This window comes from Botryllus schlosseri, chromosome 11 (assembly GCF_051294905.1).
Source record: "Botryllus schlosseri isolate E-star chromosome 11, Bs_hap1, whole genome shotgun sequence".
NCBI classification, from domain to species: Eukaryota; Metazoa; Chordata; class Ascidiacea; order Stolidobranchia; family Styelidae; genus Botryllus; species Botryllus schlosseri.
Window position 1 is genome coordinate 1,584,957 of NC_137246.1, and position 18,405 is coordinate 1,603,361.

General features: G+C 38.9%; 1 protein-coding gene across 1 annotated transcript; it reads right to left on the reverse strand.

The window, feature by feature from the left end:
* Positions 1 to 105: 105 nt before the first annotated feature.
* On the reverse strand, positions 106 to 17,616 carry LOC145450152 (uncharacterized). Its single transcript, XM_080328648.1, has 9 exons — positions 17,457 to 17,616; positions 16,410 to 16,429; positions 15,257 to 15,292; positions 13,032 to 13,068; positions 11,981 to 12,130; positions 9,225 to 9,296; positions 3,612 to 3,727; positions 1,420 to 1,550; positions 106 to 405 (listed from the first exon to the last, which is right to left on the reverse strand). Exons 1-9 carry the CDS (start codon positions 17,513 to 17,515, stop codon positions 226 to 228), a joined length of 801 nt encoding a protein of 266 aa, XP_080184774.1. The 5' UTR covers positions 17,516 to 17,616; the 3' UTR covers positions 106 to 225.
* Between the last annotated feature and the right edge of the window lie 789 nt (positions 17,617 to 18,405).

The window sequence follows — 18,405 nt, forward strand, 5'->3', positions numbered from 1 at the left end:
CTAGCCTTGTGTTGCAGCAAACTCGTATCGAGATAACCAGACCAGTAAGACTGGGCAATAGCATCACTCTCTTTATGCCTCACCTGTTCACAACCATAACAACAATTTGAGCGTGTGGAGTTTATTATATATTACGCATGGTGGAGGAAAATGTCAACCGTGTACAACAAATGTTGAAACATAACATATTTTTTCAAGATGTGATTGATGAGAAATCGCAGTCTCTTATGGATAAAAACTAGGGCAATTACACGTAGTATCCGTAAGAACACTCCTGTCTATCATAGAGGCCATCGCATAGTCATGGTGGCCAACTTTCCTGAACGATATAATCCCGCGAATTAGCCATTTATCTTCGCGAGGCCTGCTCTCATCTTTGCATACGATAGGCGAGCCTCGCAACAGCTGAAAAAACATAAGCACATATACTCTCGCCGTAGTTTTCATAACTTCTAGTTTATGGAATGAGAAGAAAGCACTATGTAAGTCTGAAGATTGGAACTGATTATAAACCATTTTTCGAATTGGTTATCGAAAAGGAAGTGATGTTTCTGCTATATAGCCAATGTATGTTGCCAGGACTAACTGCCGAACCCGAAACTCCCGAATGGGGGGGGGGGGCGAGTTCGAAGGGGGCCAAAAATTTTTTCGTGAATTAACATAAATCATAGTTTATTTAGGGGGAAATTTATGCAACTTTTTCAATTTTAGTTCTAATGTTTCAATGTTATCAAATATCTTGATTATTGGGCACCTTTTATCAAAACGCATGATTTGTAGAAATGGACACTTAGGCGCCGGCCATTACCGCGCCACGATGTACCAAGAGGTATGAAGTTATACGCCATGTAACAAGCGACTCCGAGAAGTGTGCCAGAACGATCAGCAGCGAAAAGACCTTAACTGAAAAGGACTGCCAGTTAGGGTTGTTCACAAAAAACTTTTTTTCCAAATCTCACTCGCCTAGTGACTAAATCGTCAGGTTGGCTAAGAAAACGATGCACACCAAATTTGACTCAATTCCAACCAGTAGAGGCCGTGCAATCTTGAATTGAAATTTTTAATTTATTATTGAAAATTAAAAAAAAAAATTTCAAATTTTTTTGTTGACCCCATGAAATTGTTGAGCTGTCTTCCAAGACGATGCAAAACAAATTTGAGTCAATTCCGACTTGTAGAAGCGGAGTTATTCGAGTTTTTCGTTGATAATTCTCGGATTATCCTTGATTTATCACCCCATGCCCAAGACCAACGTTTTTTGGGGGTCTGACAAAGTGCTGTTACGGTCCTGTCTGTTGCACCATATACGTCCTCTTAAACAGGAAGACGTATATGGTAAGTGGCAACCCTATTTAAAGAGCATGACATAGATTATTATCATTTTAAAAGGATCGTTAACAAAGAAGTAGAGCAACTAACCTGGGGAATAGCTTCGCTGTTGAGTCGTTTTACACACATTGTGTGACAATAATTTGGATTTGTTCTGCTAGCATCTATGTCAGAGCCAGGGTGATATTCCGATGAGCAATAAGCGAGAGATACATCAAGCGCTGAAAGAGATGTTTCGCAGACTACAAAATCGATCATCAAAACATATCATTCAAAGTAATTTTTGGATAAAAAATTGTGCAATATTCTTCCGAACAGATGCTGATTGTGATAGGTAGACAAAGGAATATGACGCTGTTTATTTTTCTCCTTAATGCTTTTGCGACATATACACCGACTCATGAATTGATATATTGACTACATACACACGATCTGTGCATATGCATACCACGAGTGCATGATCTGCTGTGCACTCATGGTATTCATTGTCGAGCTATGATCGATCTTCTGTGGTTGCATTGGTCGGTTCCAAGTAGACTGTGTTCGGTACCATAGCCAATAAGTGACAGGCCCATCAATGTTGTTACGATGATATGGCCTTATGATGAAAAATCTGCCCACCCCTGTATCATACGAGTCTGTTTGATGTCACATTAAGTTTAAGTCTGACCCTAGATTTGTCTGCAAATCTCTAAAGGTCGCAATAAAAAGTTGAAGGTTGTCGTTGCTCCAGAAATATTGGAATCGCTTTCACGTTCCAGACGAAACTAGAAGAATATCTTTTTTTCCGTGAGGCAAACACGATTCCAAATTCGCATTTCGACATGGGATCATTATTTTACTCTGCCAGTCTCATTGGATACGTGCTGCTCAAGCTGTGGGCGCTGGATATTGTACAATGTACATGTATATTAGGACTGTTCAAAAAAAGCTTTTTTTCTGGATTCCAGCCATTCAGTCACTAAATTGTCAGGTTACCCTAAAAAACGCTACACACCAAATTTGGTTCAATTCTAACAAGTATAGGGCTCCGCAGATCCAATTAAAATTTTTAATTTAAACAGCAAAATAAATAAATAAATTAATTTCAAATTTTTCTGTCAACCCCATGAAATTGTTGAGCTGTCTTTAGAGAAGATGCAAAACAAATTTGACTCAATTCCAACTAGTAGAAGCGGAGTTATTGGAGTTTTTCGTTGACAATTCTCGGATTATCCTTGATTGGTGGATCAAAATACACCAGCCAAGGCTGTGTAAACAAAAAGAGTTCGTGTACCATCTAAAAATAGTACATTAAACGCTCTCGTATTCGACATTCCGTGCTGGTGACGTCATACCTTGTGTTACGATTGTTGATATAGATAGGCCTACGCTGTTCTTATGAATTTTCAACTAGTTGCTGACGATTACCCCTGACGAGTGTCAGCCGAAAATATTCGGGTTCATCTCGATATGAACATACTATTCAAAAGAGGAAATATAATTCATTAATACGCGACATTTGGAAATTTCACTGCTAATATTGATGGGTTTACTAAAAAAGTTCATTTATCCCATTCGACTCTATAAAGACACGCACCGCCATAATCGGATAAATTTGACCTTTTTTTGCAGTCGAAATCCAGATTTCCACGTCTAATATGGTATTTTTTAGTTGTCTCTGTACGATCGCCCGAGTCTCAACGCGATAAAGGAGAACAAATTGCAAGAAAGAAGGACATTTTAAATTTCTTAAAAGAGGAGGATAAACCCTACTGATGAGTACCATTTTCGAAAATATATTCCTTTGCGGTGATAAAGAGGCAATTTTCCTGTTCTTCTTTCTCGTCAAGATATTCTCACTCATAAAAGTAATGCAAACTTTTCCCAAAACTATTTGTACTCCTCTACGCGAAAATAAAGCGAGAACAGAAGTAGTTGTGCCTACAGCGTAGAAGTGAAATTAGTCGAAATGCAAAACCAGTTGAATAAATAATGATGGCGTAGCGGTCACTCAAGCATATAAAGTATCATACCGAAGGAATGAATTCGATATGAATGGTAATATTTTTCGATAATGGTCAGCGTATATCTGACCCGCCTATACCTTTCGATTTTTTTCTTTCTGCTCGCGAATGGAAAACGTTACCGACGAATGGCTGACGTGAATAATAGAGGATATGGCATGTTGTCGATTGGATTCACATTCTCAAGTAATTTTCAAGAATAGTCTCTTGCCGTTTCACTTCCCCGCAATAAAAATAAGCGACATTCCATACAAAATATGAATCATATCAACGCACTCGTGCCGTCTTCTCTAATGATCTTGCACATCGTCGACACTTTACAGCTGTTCTTCACGCAATTCAGATCGCGGTTTACCGTTGCATTTCTCTTGTTAAAAATTGCAATGTCATGTCTGAAAGATGATACATAAAACAGCATGTCCCGAGATTTATTAAAACACGAACATCACTCTCAAGAGAAGAATTCGTCATAGATTCTGAATTCATGAATTTCTACCACTTCCAAACATCAAGTGGATAATTCCATTTGTGCGAAAAGTGATCGTTCAAACAGATTTGGCGTCGTTAAACGAGGGGAGGGGCGTTCATTGTTTCAATTGTGTGCCTTGGAGTCTATAATTATATGAAATGACGCCATTACGGTTTGTAACAACAGCACGAGTTCGGGTCATCTGAATGTAGTAGATTGTCCTCAAGCCATCTGTCCATCTCTATTATATTATAATTGACATGCCGGTGACGTCGTATTTAGTGATACTATTGTTGGTAACATAAAATGTTCTTATCAACTTGGTGACGATCGCCCATGACGAGTGTTAGCCGAAAATATTTGTTTGACCAGTCAAAATTCCCAACTTAGCGGCAACTATATCAGTTCCACTGCGGCCACTGCCCCGAAAACTTCAATGACTCCTTTACAGCGGTATCAAAAGTGCATAAATACGACACACGCGCGTACACGTCGACCAACTATCATATGGTTGACAAAAAAGATCATCGCTCTATCAAATATGCCGGACCTGAAGTGTGGAACAGTATCTCACCGGCTATCCGACAGTCGTCGAGCATGTCCACTAGGGCTGTTCAAAAATAACCTTTTTTCCTGAATCTTGCTGGTTACTTGATTAACTCGTTAGGTTGCCTTAAAAAATGACGCACACCAAATTTGAATTCATTCCAACCAATATTCGCGGGTTTCGTAGAGTTTGAACATTTTGAATTTGCCTAAAAATGCAAAAAAAAAATTTTTTCAAATTTTTCTGCCAACCCCATGAAATTGTTGCTGTCTTCAAAAACAATGCAAAACAAATTTGACTCAATTCGAAGCCGTAGAAGTGGAGTTATTTCAGTTTTTCTTTGATAATTCTGGGATGATCCTTGATTGGTGGATCATCCCAGAATAATCATCAAAAAACTTGAATAACTCGGCTTCTGTAGCTTGGAATCGAGTCAAATTGGTTTTGCATCGTTTTTGAAGACAGAGCAACAATTTCATAAGGTTGGAAGGAAAATTGGAAAAAAAATTTTTTTTGCATTTCTAGGCAAATTCAAAATTTTCAAACTCTACGAAATCCGCGAATATTGGTTGGAATGAATTCAAATTTGGTGTGCGTCATTTTTTAAGGCAACCTAACGATTTAATCAAGTAACCCGCAAGATTCAGGAAAAAAGGTTATTTTTGAACAGCCCTAATGTCCACATTCAAGTCGAAATACAAGCAATTTCTGCTGAGTAAATACTAGTCAGCCCTCGCCATTTATCGGACCACGACCTGACACATATCGATCTCGCCTTCCGTCACTTGTCACTTTATATTAGCTTCTTTTACTTTCATTCAGTGTGCATGCCTCCTCTTTACATCGCGTAGGCCCGGGTGGGTGTCTGATCTTAAGACTACTCCTATTCGTTTCGGCATCTTCCTATCATTCATTGTATTGCTGTCTTGCGATGTTTTGAAGTGATGAAATTTTATGAATAAACTTGAACTTGAACTTGAACTACGCAGCTGCGGCCACTGCTAAATTTTTGTTCAGTGCCAGTGCCGTTGGTCCGTGGCAAAGAAGACTCTACAGCGGATATGAAACTTTTCAATATGTTGTCCCATTGGCTGAATACCTGCAAAGCGTCCTATCGATAAATAATTCTAAAATCGGCATGCAAAATCGAAACCCATTCTTCCAGAACCGCCAATTTTGTCTTCCATATTTATAAGCTGAATTATAATTAAGTATAATTAGAGTCATGCTTGCATTACGAACGATCAATACGATGACAATTTATAAGGTGTGAAGCCTCCGATTTCTGAACTGGTATCTGAATGGGGAACGGTAGATAGGCCTATGCAATGAATATTCATTTTAATGCATTCGTTTTGTCAAGAACTCATATTTTAATGGTTTTGTTCCTTTAACATTCTGCTGAGGCTCAGGTCATTTTGTGCACCAGCAATCTATAGTAAAGTATTAAATGTGTAGTTACACGCAATGTTCCCTCTAAGCTGTGCACGTGCGCAATTTCGCAGTGCTGACACGGACTCCGCACACAGAAAATCTACGCTCCGCACAAAAAATCCGAAGTGATGACCTTTTCTTTAGTCGTTACGTACTGTTGTCCAAGACACCACCAGTTTGTTGGTGAGTGCACTCAGACTCGTGAAAAATTTGAGGAAACATTGGTTACACGGGTGCTGTGATATATTTTTGTTTTTACGATTTCGCAGAAAAGTGGCGTTGTGCGAAAGCGGCGGCTTAATGAAGGTTGAGGGCCATTTAAGTAGATCGTAGGTAGTCAGGGAACCGCGCTTACTCAATCAATCAATTGACAATTTAACGAAATTGATGAAAAGAATGCTCCGTTGTCTATGGCAAAATGTTGTTCTTGTACACATATATAGCATAAACCATGAAGATATCAGTGTTGGGATGACTCGAGTCATGACTTGACTCGAGTCAGACTCGAGTCACCTTTTTCGTATGACTTGACTTGACTCGAGTCACTTTGCTAAAATGATTTGACTTGACATGACTTGACTCGGCGTATCAGAAATGTGGATTGACTCGTGACTCGGAGCAAAATTCACGAGTCAATTTCAAGTCATCAAGTAAAAATCACCTTATTTTGCATCTTGCATCTTGTTCAGATTGTTCGCCAAACTTTTGTGTAACCCATATGAGAGCGACCGATCATTAAATGATCGTGCGTTTTACTGAGCCCTCAATATTCTGTCACAAATATACTGACCACAAATGAAGTGATCGAAGCTACAGCTTACGTTGTCGTAAACTAGTAGTAAAGTAATTTAATAGCAAAATATATATTTGTGTTCTCTGATCTTACCTTAACCGAACCTCTTGTTTTATTGAAATTGTAGTCGAATATAGTTTATATACTCCTCAACCATTGGCGTAGACTCGAATTGTATCATATCAATATGTATGAATGGGTAATGTATTGCATCTTCACAATTCGTTTCTCGATTCTCTATCTTGGCTGGTAACTTTAAAATGAGGCTATGCAATTACTTACGTAGTTCAACAGTTCTCCGTTTATGTGAGCGATTCAGCATTTGCATTGTATATTCAACTCTATTTTCTTCCATCGGTTCAGAATCAATGAACCATCAATCTGTTATTCAGAGACCTAGCGAAAAGCAATGACGTAATCATGCTTCATACTTCTAAAAGGCAACTTGACTTGAATTTCGACTTGACTCGTGACTTGACTTGACTTGACTCGACTTGACTCGAGTCACCTCCAAAAATCGACTGACTTGACTTGACTCGAGTCACCTTCGAAAATCGATTGACTTGACTTGACTCGAGTCAAAATGTGCAATGACTCGAAATGACTCGTGACTCGAAGGTAGTGACTTGATCCCAACACTGGAAGATATATGACGGCTTCAATATCCTTCGGACTGAGGCAAAAGGCGCTTCACAATACTACTAATTTCTAAAATGACGATTAAAACTTCAACAAGTGGGTTCAAGAAATGCCGGTCAATATCCGTCAATCCTAATAACTATACAAATAGTGTATACATATGTTTCTACAATGTAGGCCTACTTGTACATGTACGGACACACGTCTATGTAGTCACCGGAGAGTTGATGACCTCAAGCGTGACTGTCCAGATTTGATATTTTCGTTCGGCTCAGTGGCAATCTGCTAATATTGCGTTGTCAAACTAATGTATTTGGTCCCGCAGGTGTTGCATACAATGTATATACACAATTATATCCATATAAAAAGATCACGTCTGAAATTAAAACGGTGACATCACCTGACGATAAAGCAGGCGTCGGCAAATCCCGGCACGCGTGTCATTTGTGGCACTCGAGATGATTTTTCATGGCACGCCAAATAATTTGACGAAAACGACAACCGTTTTGTTGCACAAGGTTTCCTTACTTGAGTTAATACAATAGAGGGTGTATTTTCTGGACGTCAAATCAGAACACTCACCAAAACCCCCTCTTTCTTAATGGGGAGGCGGATTTGGAAAAAATACATGAACCTTTTTCATTGAAGTTGTATCTAAATTTCTTGGAAATAATAAGGATTCTGATTATCTGGACGGTTTTAGTTCAAGATCATTAAACCTCAAATCCAATAAAGTAAGCTGAGAGCTTTGCAGGATGTGTTTCGTGTCATATACGGACCTAAACGGGCATAAACGCCCTTAATACAGCCGTATTTGACTAAAATTTTCATTCGCTTTTTGAGAAAAATTGTGACGTGATGAGTGAATTCTGACGGCAAATTCGGAATTAGCATCGTCAAATTACGTAAACTCAATTAAGCGTTCTAAAAAACAAAAACAAAAGTTGAAAAATGTCAACCAGTGTAATGAGTCCCGTGTCGAAATGTGAATTTAGAATTGAGTTCATCTCACGAAAAGATATGTTATTTTAGTTTCGTCTAATACAGTGGTTAACAACCGGTGGGGAATTACCCACTGGCGGGGAATTCAGGAATTTCCGGTGGTTGTCTGTGGGTCTCAACTTTCCCATTGTCAAGTCCTTAATAAATAAAGTCAGACCAAAGTTTATTGGCGGAAGCATTTGTTCGGGGTGGAGATTAGGTTGTGGAGAATGAAGACTCGGAATACATCAGAGGTGGGGAATTAGGGAAAAGGGTTGGGAACCACTGGTCTAATACGTGTAAGCGATTCTAATATATTTGGAGCAACGGCAATAACCTTTACCGCTATGCCGCGATCTTTGGAGCTTTGAGACAAATCTAGTGTCAGACCAATTGGTGACATCAAACCGACTTGCATGACACAGGGATTGGCACATTTTTATCATCAAGCCATCTCATCATAACATGTTTGACGGCCCTGTCACTTATTGGCTATGCTACCGAACACAGGAGACTTGGGAACGATGAAGGCAACCACAGAAGATCGATCACTACACGACTAAATTTAAATTATGCGGTAGCTCTAGTGCGGTAGCGATCAAAATTTATACGCATCGCGACCAAAATTTATACGCTTCGCGACCAATACTGTAAGAATAACTGACGTAACCGATGTCGTTGCAAGCTGCAGATAGGTGGTTGGTGTGCTTCGTAGCTAGAAACGTTAAAAATGACAAAATTGAATATGATTGGCACGCCAGTTGGTAATATTTTACAATTATTTGATATTTTGGCACGCTGCATACGAAAGGTTGCCGGCCTCTGCGTTAGAGGTTCGTGTTCATGTTCGCGTTCACAGCGAACCTTTACACAGACGTACTGACAGATTTTTTTATTTTGTACAATTCGAGTACCCACAAATAGTCACAAGACAATTACAGCGACATGAAAAGATACAAACGAACCAGAACCTTTCAGGGGTTCACACCATCTCTAGAAAATACCATGCGATAAATCCAAACTTACTTCATTAAACCATTGTGAGAAGACCGATAATATTGGAGATGTCTGATAACTTGGAAGTCGCCACCCGTGTCACTGTAAACAATTCTATGTTGAATGATTTGTTCGATACCCAAACGATATACTGAGATTATTGTTCCGCTTCACATTCATTACGATTCGGTCTGTATAATGATGTTATATCGGATATTGAGTTGCCCATAAAAGCAATATACGTTCTTACAATACTCAGTCTAAACATATTCACGCTGTGTAGCCTACACTGTACAGTTCCGGCATGCAAATGATAACATTCAGTCAGCAACTCAATACTCAGTACTCTAATCTGAATCGAGTATTAATTCTAAGAATTCGATTCGAGTATTGAGAGATGATTTCTCGAGTTCTGAATTATAATTCTGATACTATTACAATGTGTCTGTAAGCCTTGAAACCCCGATTGGTGGTATCTCGACATACGAATCATGCGGTACAAAGCTGCACAGTGCACATGTGCACGTTAGTGGAAATGACATATATGAAAACTCGTGATTAACCCATAGCATTGTCACAGAGAACAACGTACTATATATGATCGAAAATACCTAATGATCTTTGATGTGGTGTAGATGTGACATTTTATCATTTGTGATTGCATAACGGGTACATTAGGGTTATGACTTAAAAAAAAATTTTGCCTGTAGCAGGAATTGATGAACATTTTGGTATAAATTAATAAAATCATATTCATTTTGTTCAAATCGAAAAAAATGTCCCGAACAAACTAACATCAATTTTCGACACTGGTCCAAATATGGAAAAAATTTAAAATTCAAAGATATTCTTTGCTACAAATTTAATCTTCAAGTATATGTCCTTTTACACTTATTGTAAAGTTCAGTCATCAATTTGACCTCCCTTTCTGTTATTATGTTAGTGCCAGGGACATCTATGACGGACATATCCGACCTCCAATGGGGTTTTGGGGCACTTTATCGTTGCAGGACATTCTACCGCAAACATAGCAGCAAATGATCTTTGGTATATTCTAGAGCCCGACCGATATTGGCTTTTTGGGTCGATACCGATAAAAGCAATATCTTACACCTTAGCCGATTACCCAAATACATTCAGCCGATATTCAAAAGAAGTTGGATGTATACATAAGCACATTTTCAAATCTTCAGAAGGCATTTATTTGAACATCTTTAGAGCCATTGTTATACTTGAACATGAAATGAACTAGAAAGGCTGCATCTGGACACCTGTAAAGTGTAAGCTATATGAAACATATCAATATTCTCAATCTAGCGATCAAAGATTATAGTTTTCTGACTTCCTTCCGCCATGTTGTGACGTCACACGCAAATTACCGTTAATTTTTCAACTCCAATGGCCGATACCGATAATTCTTTCAAAGTGTGATATCGTCTCGATATTATCGACGAACCGATAATCGGTCGGGCTCTAGTATATTCCATCCTTAGACATCTGGTTAGAATACCAGTCTTCCTGACACGCATTTGCGATAAATAAGCATCTCCAGAGTTATTCTAAATCTGGGGAAGTTGAAGTACGCAACGCAACCCTTGAGCACCCTCTCGCATTGCGTAGAGATGGAAGTTTATGCCATTTGATCAGTGGTAATCTATACTATTTTCTTTGAAAGAACGGCATGTTCTGCACATGTCATAGATAAACTTAAAATCATCCCTACATCCTCGGTTTTTTAATATTTTCATCTGAAATTCGTGCTTGGTGGATTGCACCTAGTTTTCGTAGTGTTTTTCCACATCACCTCCAAATTTGTTGCTGAGAGTTGGATTTCTTGAAGACGTTGGATCGAAGAACTCTAATATATGCTTAAGAATCGATAATATGATGTTGGCAAGGGATATGAAAACCCATGCTCATCCTTGCAATTCGCAGCTTCGAAACAACGCCATTCTGCCGTCCAGTATCAACAGATGCTACGGTGTCACATATGATATTTGAGATTTTCAAATTTTCCTGTACATCATATTCTTCTAAGCGGTTTTCTAGACCGCTGAAAATACCTATAGTTGTTCCACTTCCGCCTTTTCGAACACCCAGTTTGATTTGTGCCAGACAAATTGAAATTATACGATATATACAGTCTACATCTAAAATCGGAATTAATAATTATTTATTTATTATTTAATATTGACTGTAAACAAGAACACGATAGGAATAATTCAATCTGGGCGATCAAAATGTACAAAAATACTATTTTAAATCTTCGCAATTGGAATTGGGTCAGTTAAATTCAAATCAGTCGATAAATAAATTATATAGTCTGTATCTACAAAAGAAAGCCTATCCTCCATACAGTGAAAACTGGAAAATTTTTGTGCGGGAGGTTTCTGTTCAAACAGTCTTAACTTTTGTGAGTTTTGAAATCAGGACACAAAAGCTCATCATTTGTGACTACAGGACACACAAAATTTTGAAATTTTTTTTTAGTCATAACCCTAGGGTACATATTTGAACTTTACACTACTCATAATTTATAATGGTTCGACGTCACAATGAGCGGTCATTATAATTACTCGACTCTATTCGAAGCCTAATGCTAGATCCAGCATCGAAACACCCAAGTACTCGATTTTCCCGAGATCTATTCACGACTATTTTTTAAACCCGGTCATAACATGAAATTCCTAGAGCTGTATGAGTATCTGCTAAACAATCTACACTGGGGACAATTTTTACATCGGCCTACAACCCATAATTATTCACGTGAAGCTCTGGCAACCTACCATGTGCGTTTACGATTCCTCTCAATAACACAAGTCGTAGCCGTCAAACCAATGCGATCTGATAGCATGATGCCAATGCAACGGCCTCTTTTCACGGGAACGATGGCATTCCGTATATCCTCCAGATGACAACTTTCCCCATAGTTTGATCTAGAAGAGATAAAATATTTCACATAGTTATTTGGCATTTAATAGACTTGCGTATAATTCGCGGTAACGTATAAAAGATATGTACATTATGGTTTGTTAAAACCATAACTTGGAGTATCACCAGAAGTAGTACATCGCTGTATACTTAACAGTAACATACATTGAATAGGATGAATTGATACCAATTGAAATTGGTGCTACGTATTTGAAATATCAATATTAAATATAAAAACATTTTCAACTCATCTGCTACCGAAATGTAAATAGTGGAATCATTTCAGCCTTCGAAACTGCGGAGCAGTGGAAAACCAATTCAATTTGATCATTATTACTGACATAGAGACGACCTATAGAGCCACGTGCGTGCTCAGCAAATGTGTCACTTTCCTACGAGCCTTCTCCGAGGCTTCGGGGCGTTTCAAAACACTTCTATGAAAGAATGAAATGTTGCCGTTTTGTAATGACGAATTCGAAGATGAAATTCTTAAAAATGATTGTTAAGGATCAATGTTCCCTCTCATTTTTGACGAGTCTGCGCACACTACCACTCACTGCGCACGACAGTGCGCAACGACTAAAAAAGGTCATCACTTCGGATGTTTTGTGCGCAAGGTAGATTTCTGTCGGCAGAGACCTGTCAACACTGTGCATTTGCGCACGTGCGCAGCTGAGAGGGAACATTGCTCAGGATGCGAATGCTTGATTTTGTAAGCTTCCGTCGCGAAATGTTCATAATCGCCTGGCATAATTTGCTTCACTTGGTCCGACACAAAGTGTTCCATTGTGTTCATATGTGTTCCATTCACCATTATTGGGACGCATCATATCCCAATGCCATTTTGGTGATTAGTCCGCAAGGAATGTATTTTATCATATATAAAGTCGATAATAAAATGCTCACCTCCTATGCAGATCCTGCCACGCGGATCTAACAGGATCTAAAGCAATAATTTATGATTAAAATATTCCATTATCTCAATACAAGGTAGGCAATTGATGCGGTTAGTCTCTCATCCCAGAATCCTTGCTCAGCGAAAAAGTGTGCATTCACAGCCATGTATCACCCGTGATATACGAGTGTGAACATACACCCGTGGTGCACGTAATTAGAATGCACCCCACGCAGTCTTACACCAATCAAACACAACATTTTAATCGAAATAATACTTGTACGTAAAGATGTATGACCTTATGCACATAGGATTTATAACAGCTATGTAATTCTGAGCTAAGGCAGAGCGGCCAGCTTTTTCGTCAGTAGGTTGGGGGTTCAATCCCGGTCGGGTCAGAACAAAGACGTGACCAGTAAACCTGGTGCCTGTGGCTTCCCCGCTCGGCGTTAAGCATATCCGGTGTAGCATGTGTTACAATAACAGAATGAAAGTCGAATTATTCAATGACAATCAAACAGTTTTATGTAACTAAAATATATATATTTTTTAAAAGATCCGTAGTGAGACAACGAATGCAAACGCAAGTAAATGAGGATTGATATTGCCTTCAGCAAGGGCTTGTCGAAATTAGTACCATAGATAGAAAGTTTCCGCATTGTGAACATTCATGTTGATTCATCTCACTCGATATTTGAAAGGACGGGTTTGATTCGAGAGATCTGGATCGAATCGGAAAGGGCTTCGAATCTATTCGGAATCTTAAATCTTTGTTACGAAACTAATACTATAGGTTAGAATTGGAATAACTGGATTCACACAAACTTGGAGATTGAATTTCAGTTCAGATCATATCAAATCAAAGTCGAGTCTCGTGAGAATGACCAATGTCTGTACAGAAAGCTTCACCCGTTTCGCATGATACAGATATTCTGTAGCATTTTCAGGAAAAACTGTTATTAGATTAAAATTAAAATGTGGGCATAGAAGCATTCCACAAATAAGATTAGAATTAGAAATAAAGCGAAAGGTAGGCACATAATAGATTTTAATTATATTATCGACTTGTCCCTCTAATTAGTCTAACTACACAACTAGAATTATTTATTTTTTCGAATCTGTATCGTGGCACACAAACCCTGGATAAAAATGTCGGAACATATTTCCGAATTAGCTATTCGCGGGTTGACTATTGCACCCTCAAGAATTAAAACTCAGGACCTCTACGCATTAGTTGACACGTAAGCTATGTTGTATTAGGGAAGGTGTGAACCTCTGAAAGGTTCAGGCTCGTGTAAACGCAAACCTTTTTGAAAGGTTCTGTGCGAACGCGAATGTGAACTTCATGACGTCACGACGTCAGACTGCTAATTCTAACCCTTCATTTCAGTGAAGTGATAGCTTCATGTACAGTACACGATACCTAGCGACCACTCGGGCCACATAATGCCACAATGCTGAAGTACATATTGACGTTTTAAACGTCGCAAAATCTATCAACTGTGACAATCAAATTATATAATAATCCCACAAAATCAATATCTTTCGTCGCTTTGCCAATAATTTCGAGGAAGACGTGCAAGGGAATATAAGCTTATGTCTCAGCGGTCCAGGCCAGACAGGACGTATTCGGCGTCAGAGTATTGCTACGTTCAAATTGAGCAGAGTGTAAAACGAGTTTCTATATACTTGCTATACTTGCTCCGATATTACCCCATTAACAAGTTATACAGCAGTAGCCAACACATCAATCGAACAAAGTTGGTTTTTATGATACAATAAACGCATCAAATCAAGATTGAACCCGGACGCCTGCTAGATTTCTTACATCAGACAACGATATCAATTTCATTATTTAGTTGAATAAGCATAATTCGTTCACTACCTACATGTAGTTTATTTCGCTCTTGATGTTGTGTGATTGCGGGTCAAGCTCACAGCAGAGAGTCACGAAATATTGGATCAAACTTTCGTAACAAAGAAAATAAAATTGTTGAGATTGTCAAGGTACCATGCATATAGTGGCTTGCTCTTGAAATGCACTAAATTTTAGCCAAAGATGTTATAATGAAGTGACAATTGTAATATATGAAAAAGGTTCACAGTGCAGAACCTACCAAGGTTCGTTTGAGAAAGCGAACCTGTAAATTCCTGAGGTTCACACACACAACGCGAACGTGAACCTCACGTTCACACCATCCCGGATACATATTAATATATTATGAATTATACTTACGGCTACTTGCTACTATTTCACAGCCATAAGTTCCGCCTGCATAAAAACGAATAAACATGTTAGGTTGGATCAGTCGTTTCTAAGCTGATTCCGATCGAACCCCATGGGCTCGTTAAGTCACTGACCAGTGACCAGATTTAATCATTTGGATTTATTGCTTGTATGTTGCACTAAACTCTGTCCGTTCAGTCGTCGGTCGCTGACCGTATTGATCGTGAAAGTCAATGCTCTTCAACATGTATGGGATGGTACGCACTTGTGCGAATGAAAAATTGCAGAACGGATGACAAGCGTGGTGCGGATGACAACTGTGGATATCGTTCACTTCTTTTGGAGTTAAGTGGCCTAATTCAAAAAAATTTCATATGATATTCAGTACAGTTACACTTCAACTTTTGACCTTGAGATGTATTTGTTAAAACTTGTGGGACTTACGACGAAACGTAAATCGTAGATCGAAACCCTGCAGTGAACATGAGTTTCCAGCTCCGGGACCTTTCTGTCATGCTCGTCGATACAGTTTCTGCCAGCAGTCATTTTTTCAATCGCGGAGAGCACGTTACATTTTGACAAGGAGTTCTAGATAGTTCTTATAAGATCTGGCCTTCTAAGTACCGGAAGTTCGTGTACAAAACTCCACCAGTTATCCACTGCACCAAGTGGCATCAAAAAGAGGAAAATGAATTGTCTTCTTGATGAGACACTTGATGACCAAATACGTGGGGCTGTGCTGAAGAAGATATGCTTAACCGTTCTGAAATTGTTATAAATATTCAGCGAAAACCGTATCACTGATGAACCGATAGCCTATTTGTTGAACATTTGAATAAAAAAGTGTGAAGTCTCTTCATTTTCTTTTTGTGCAGCAATTTTCGGTTGGTTTGAGCTGATGAAATTTTAGCAGCAATAAATGTGGGGATGATTTTTGAAACAAGTGTGTACGGTGCAAATTAAGGGAAGCAAAAAGCATTGGTGCAAGTCATTTGTGAATTCGGTTTCAATAGTACAATTCCTAGTTTCGAATTTAAGCCCCGGAGACACTCACACTTGGGCCATCAGCTATTTCGGGATTAGTCTATATATGCAGACCCACATAAATGATGAAAGGAAACGTATATAGTCAGCCGCGAAAACGATAAGAAGTTGGACTTACCAATGCGTCGTCGAGCATTTCTGAAATTGTGGTAAGCAACAACTGTAAGCGACAACATCAAAGTTGGAGAGACATTGATAGCAACAAAATTGTCAAAACGCACAATTGATTTAAATTCGGGATCAGCTACACCAGCTAGTTCATGGGTTGTAACCTTAGCTAAGCTAGCGAACAATTGCTCTAATGTACCAGCCTTTAAGGAACCCCAGGTGGGTCACAAAATCAAAAGTTGAACTGTACATCAAAAACTGCGATAAAACATGAAAACCATTGAAACGTGATTTACACGCAAAACAAAATCATTATAACGAATATTTACTGCAAGCTGCATCTCAGTATCATTTCTTTTGTATGAGTCGGGTGTCTGTCATGGAGACTTGTACAAACTGGATTTTCAAAATGCGCAACTGGAACTAGAACTAGAACTACTTTCTTTTCAAGATTCAAAACTAGAACTGGAATTACACAAAAATCGTTAAGCCCCAACTAACAAAATTGGTAGTCTTGTCAAGAACCAATAAACTGGTTTCTGTGAATGGTAGGCTACATTTGGGAACGTTTCTATAACCTCCGATCAAACACATTACGAGATGTTGGTATGCATCTGCATGTGCAGAGCAGTGCAGACACAGTGCGATATCATTCTTACGACTACTAACATTCTCCGTGATCAACCTACATTATCGTCACAAAGTGCCATGAAAAACATGGTCAAAAAGTACCAAATTATCTTTCATATGATGTAGAACTGGCCGTATTTTTTTGTTGCTAGCATAAAAGTGATATATTGGAACTTTCGAAGTCTTTCATACTGTTCTGGCGTCATCATGCCTGATACTTGAACAATGAACATACGACTCGAAGCCTTATAATACTCTATTCAAAATCGGATCATTCGGAACTCGGTTTTGCCCAACCTTTCTTATAGCACGGCCTATTTTCGGTCTGGGCTCTTGTTAGACACAGCTTATGCAGATGCGGATTCGATGGAGATTTATGGACAAAAGGTAATGTGGAGCCAGAAAGAAATTATCAAAATTTACTTACGTAGCGTTGCAGAATGTAATCACCACGAACAAGATCGACAGAAACACCGATGCCTTCATTTTGAATATCTTCAGACTGCGCCTTCTCTGTCAACAGCAACTTTGAATGAATGGGGCTGTCCAAACCATCATCATATATATATATAGGCCTCCCCGATAATAGATAAATAATATCCTTGTATATGCCGACGAGATGTTGTAGACAGGGCCGTGAGCCAGACTGCGCATGCGAAATAAACAGAATGTGTTGCTCCAAGCTATTGAGGGGTTCACGGTTCATCACCGATACGAACTACTCGCTTATTAAACCTCCGAAAAGGAAGCGGTTCGTTGAAATTCACGGCGATTGATTAGTACATCGGACATGTGCGACGCAGGAACGCGAATTTGAGTACGATCCAGAAATACTTGTAAAGTTTCCCAAATTACGTCAGCAAAACATCGGAGATTGATGATAGCTTTTTTAAAACTTTGAGTGAATCATTTTCGTCAAATATTTCATACATAATTTACGGTGGGGCGATACAATGAAATTTGATCACGGGAAAAAACACTATCGACTAACCGACAAGATAGCGTAATGGTGCATCGTCCGGCTTCTTGATCGGTAGGTCGTGGGCTCGCTCCCGGGCCAGGTCAGACCAAAGATCTTATTAGTAACACTGACAGTATCCATGACTGCCTTGCTTAGCGCTCATGTATTACTGGGATGGAATGAAGGGGTGGTGCGAAACTTGGAAAGCCGTAAAAGGCTATATCTATGCACCTTCCTTGTCCAGCGGCATATGCACATCACGTACTCATGGTATGCATATGCATTATGCACAGATGGTGTGTATGTACAATATGGTGGGAGTAGCCTATATGTTGCAAAAACATCAAGAACAAAAATAAAGACGTCTTTTCCTCCCTTTCCACTATCAATTTTTTCGCAGTAAAAGAAAGAAAAA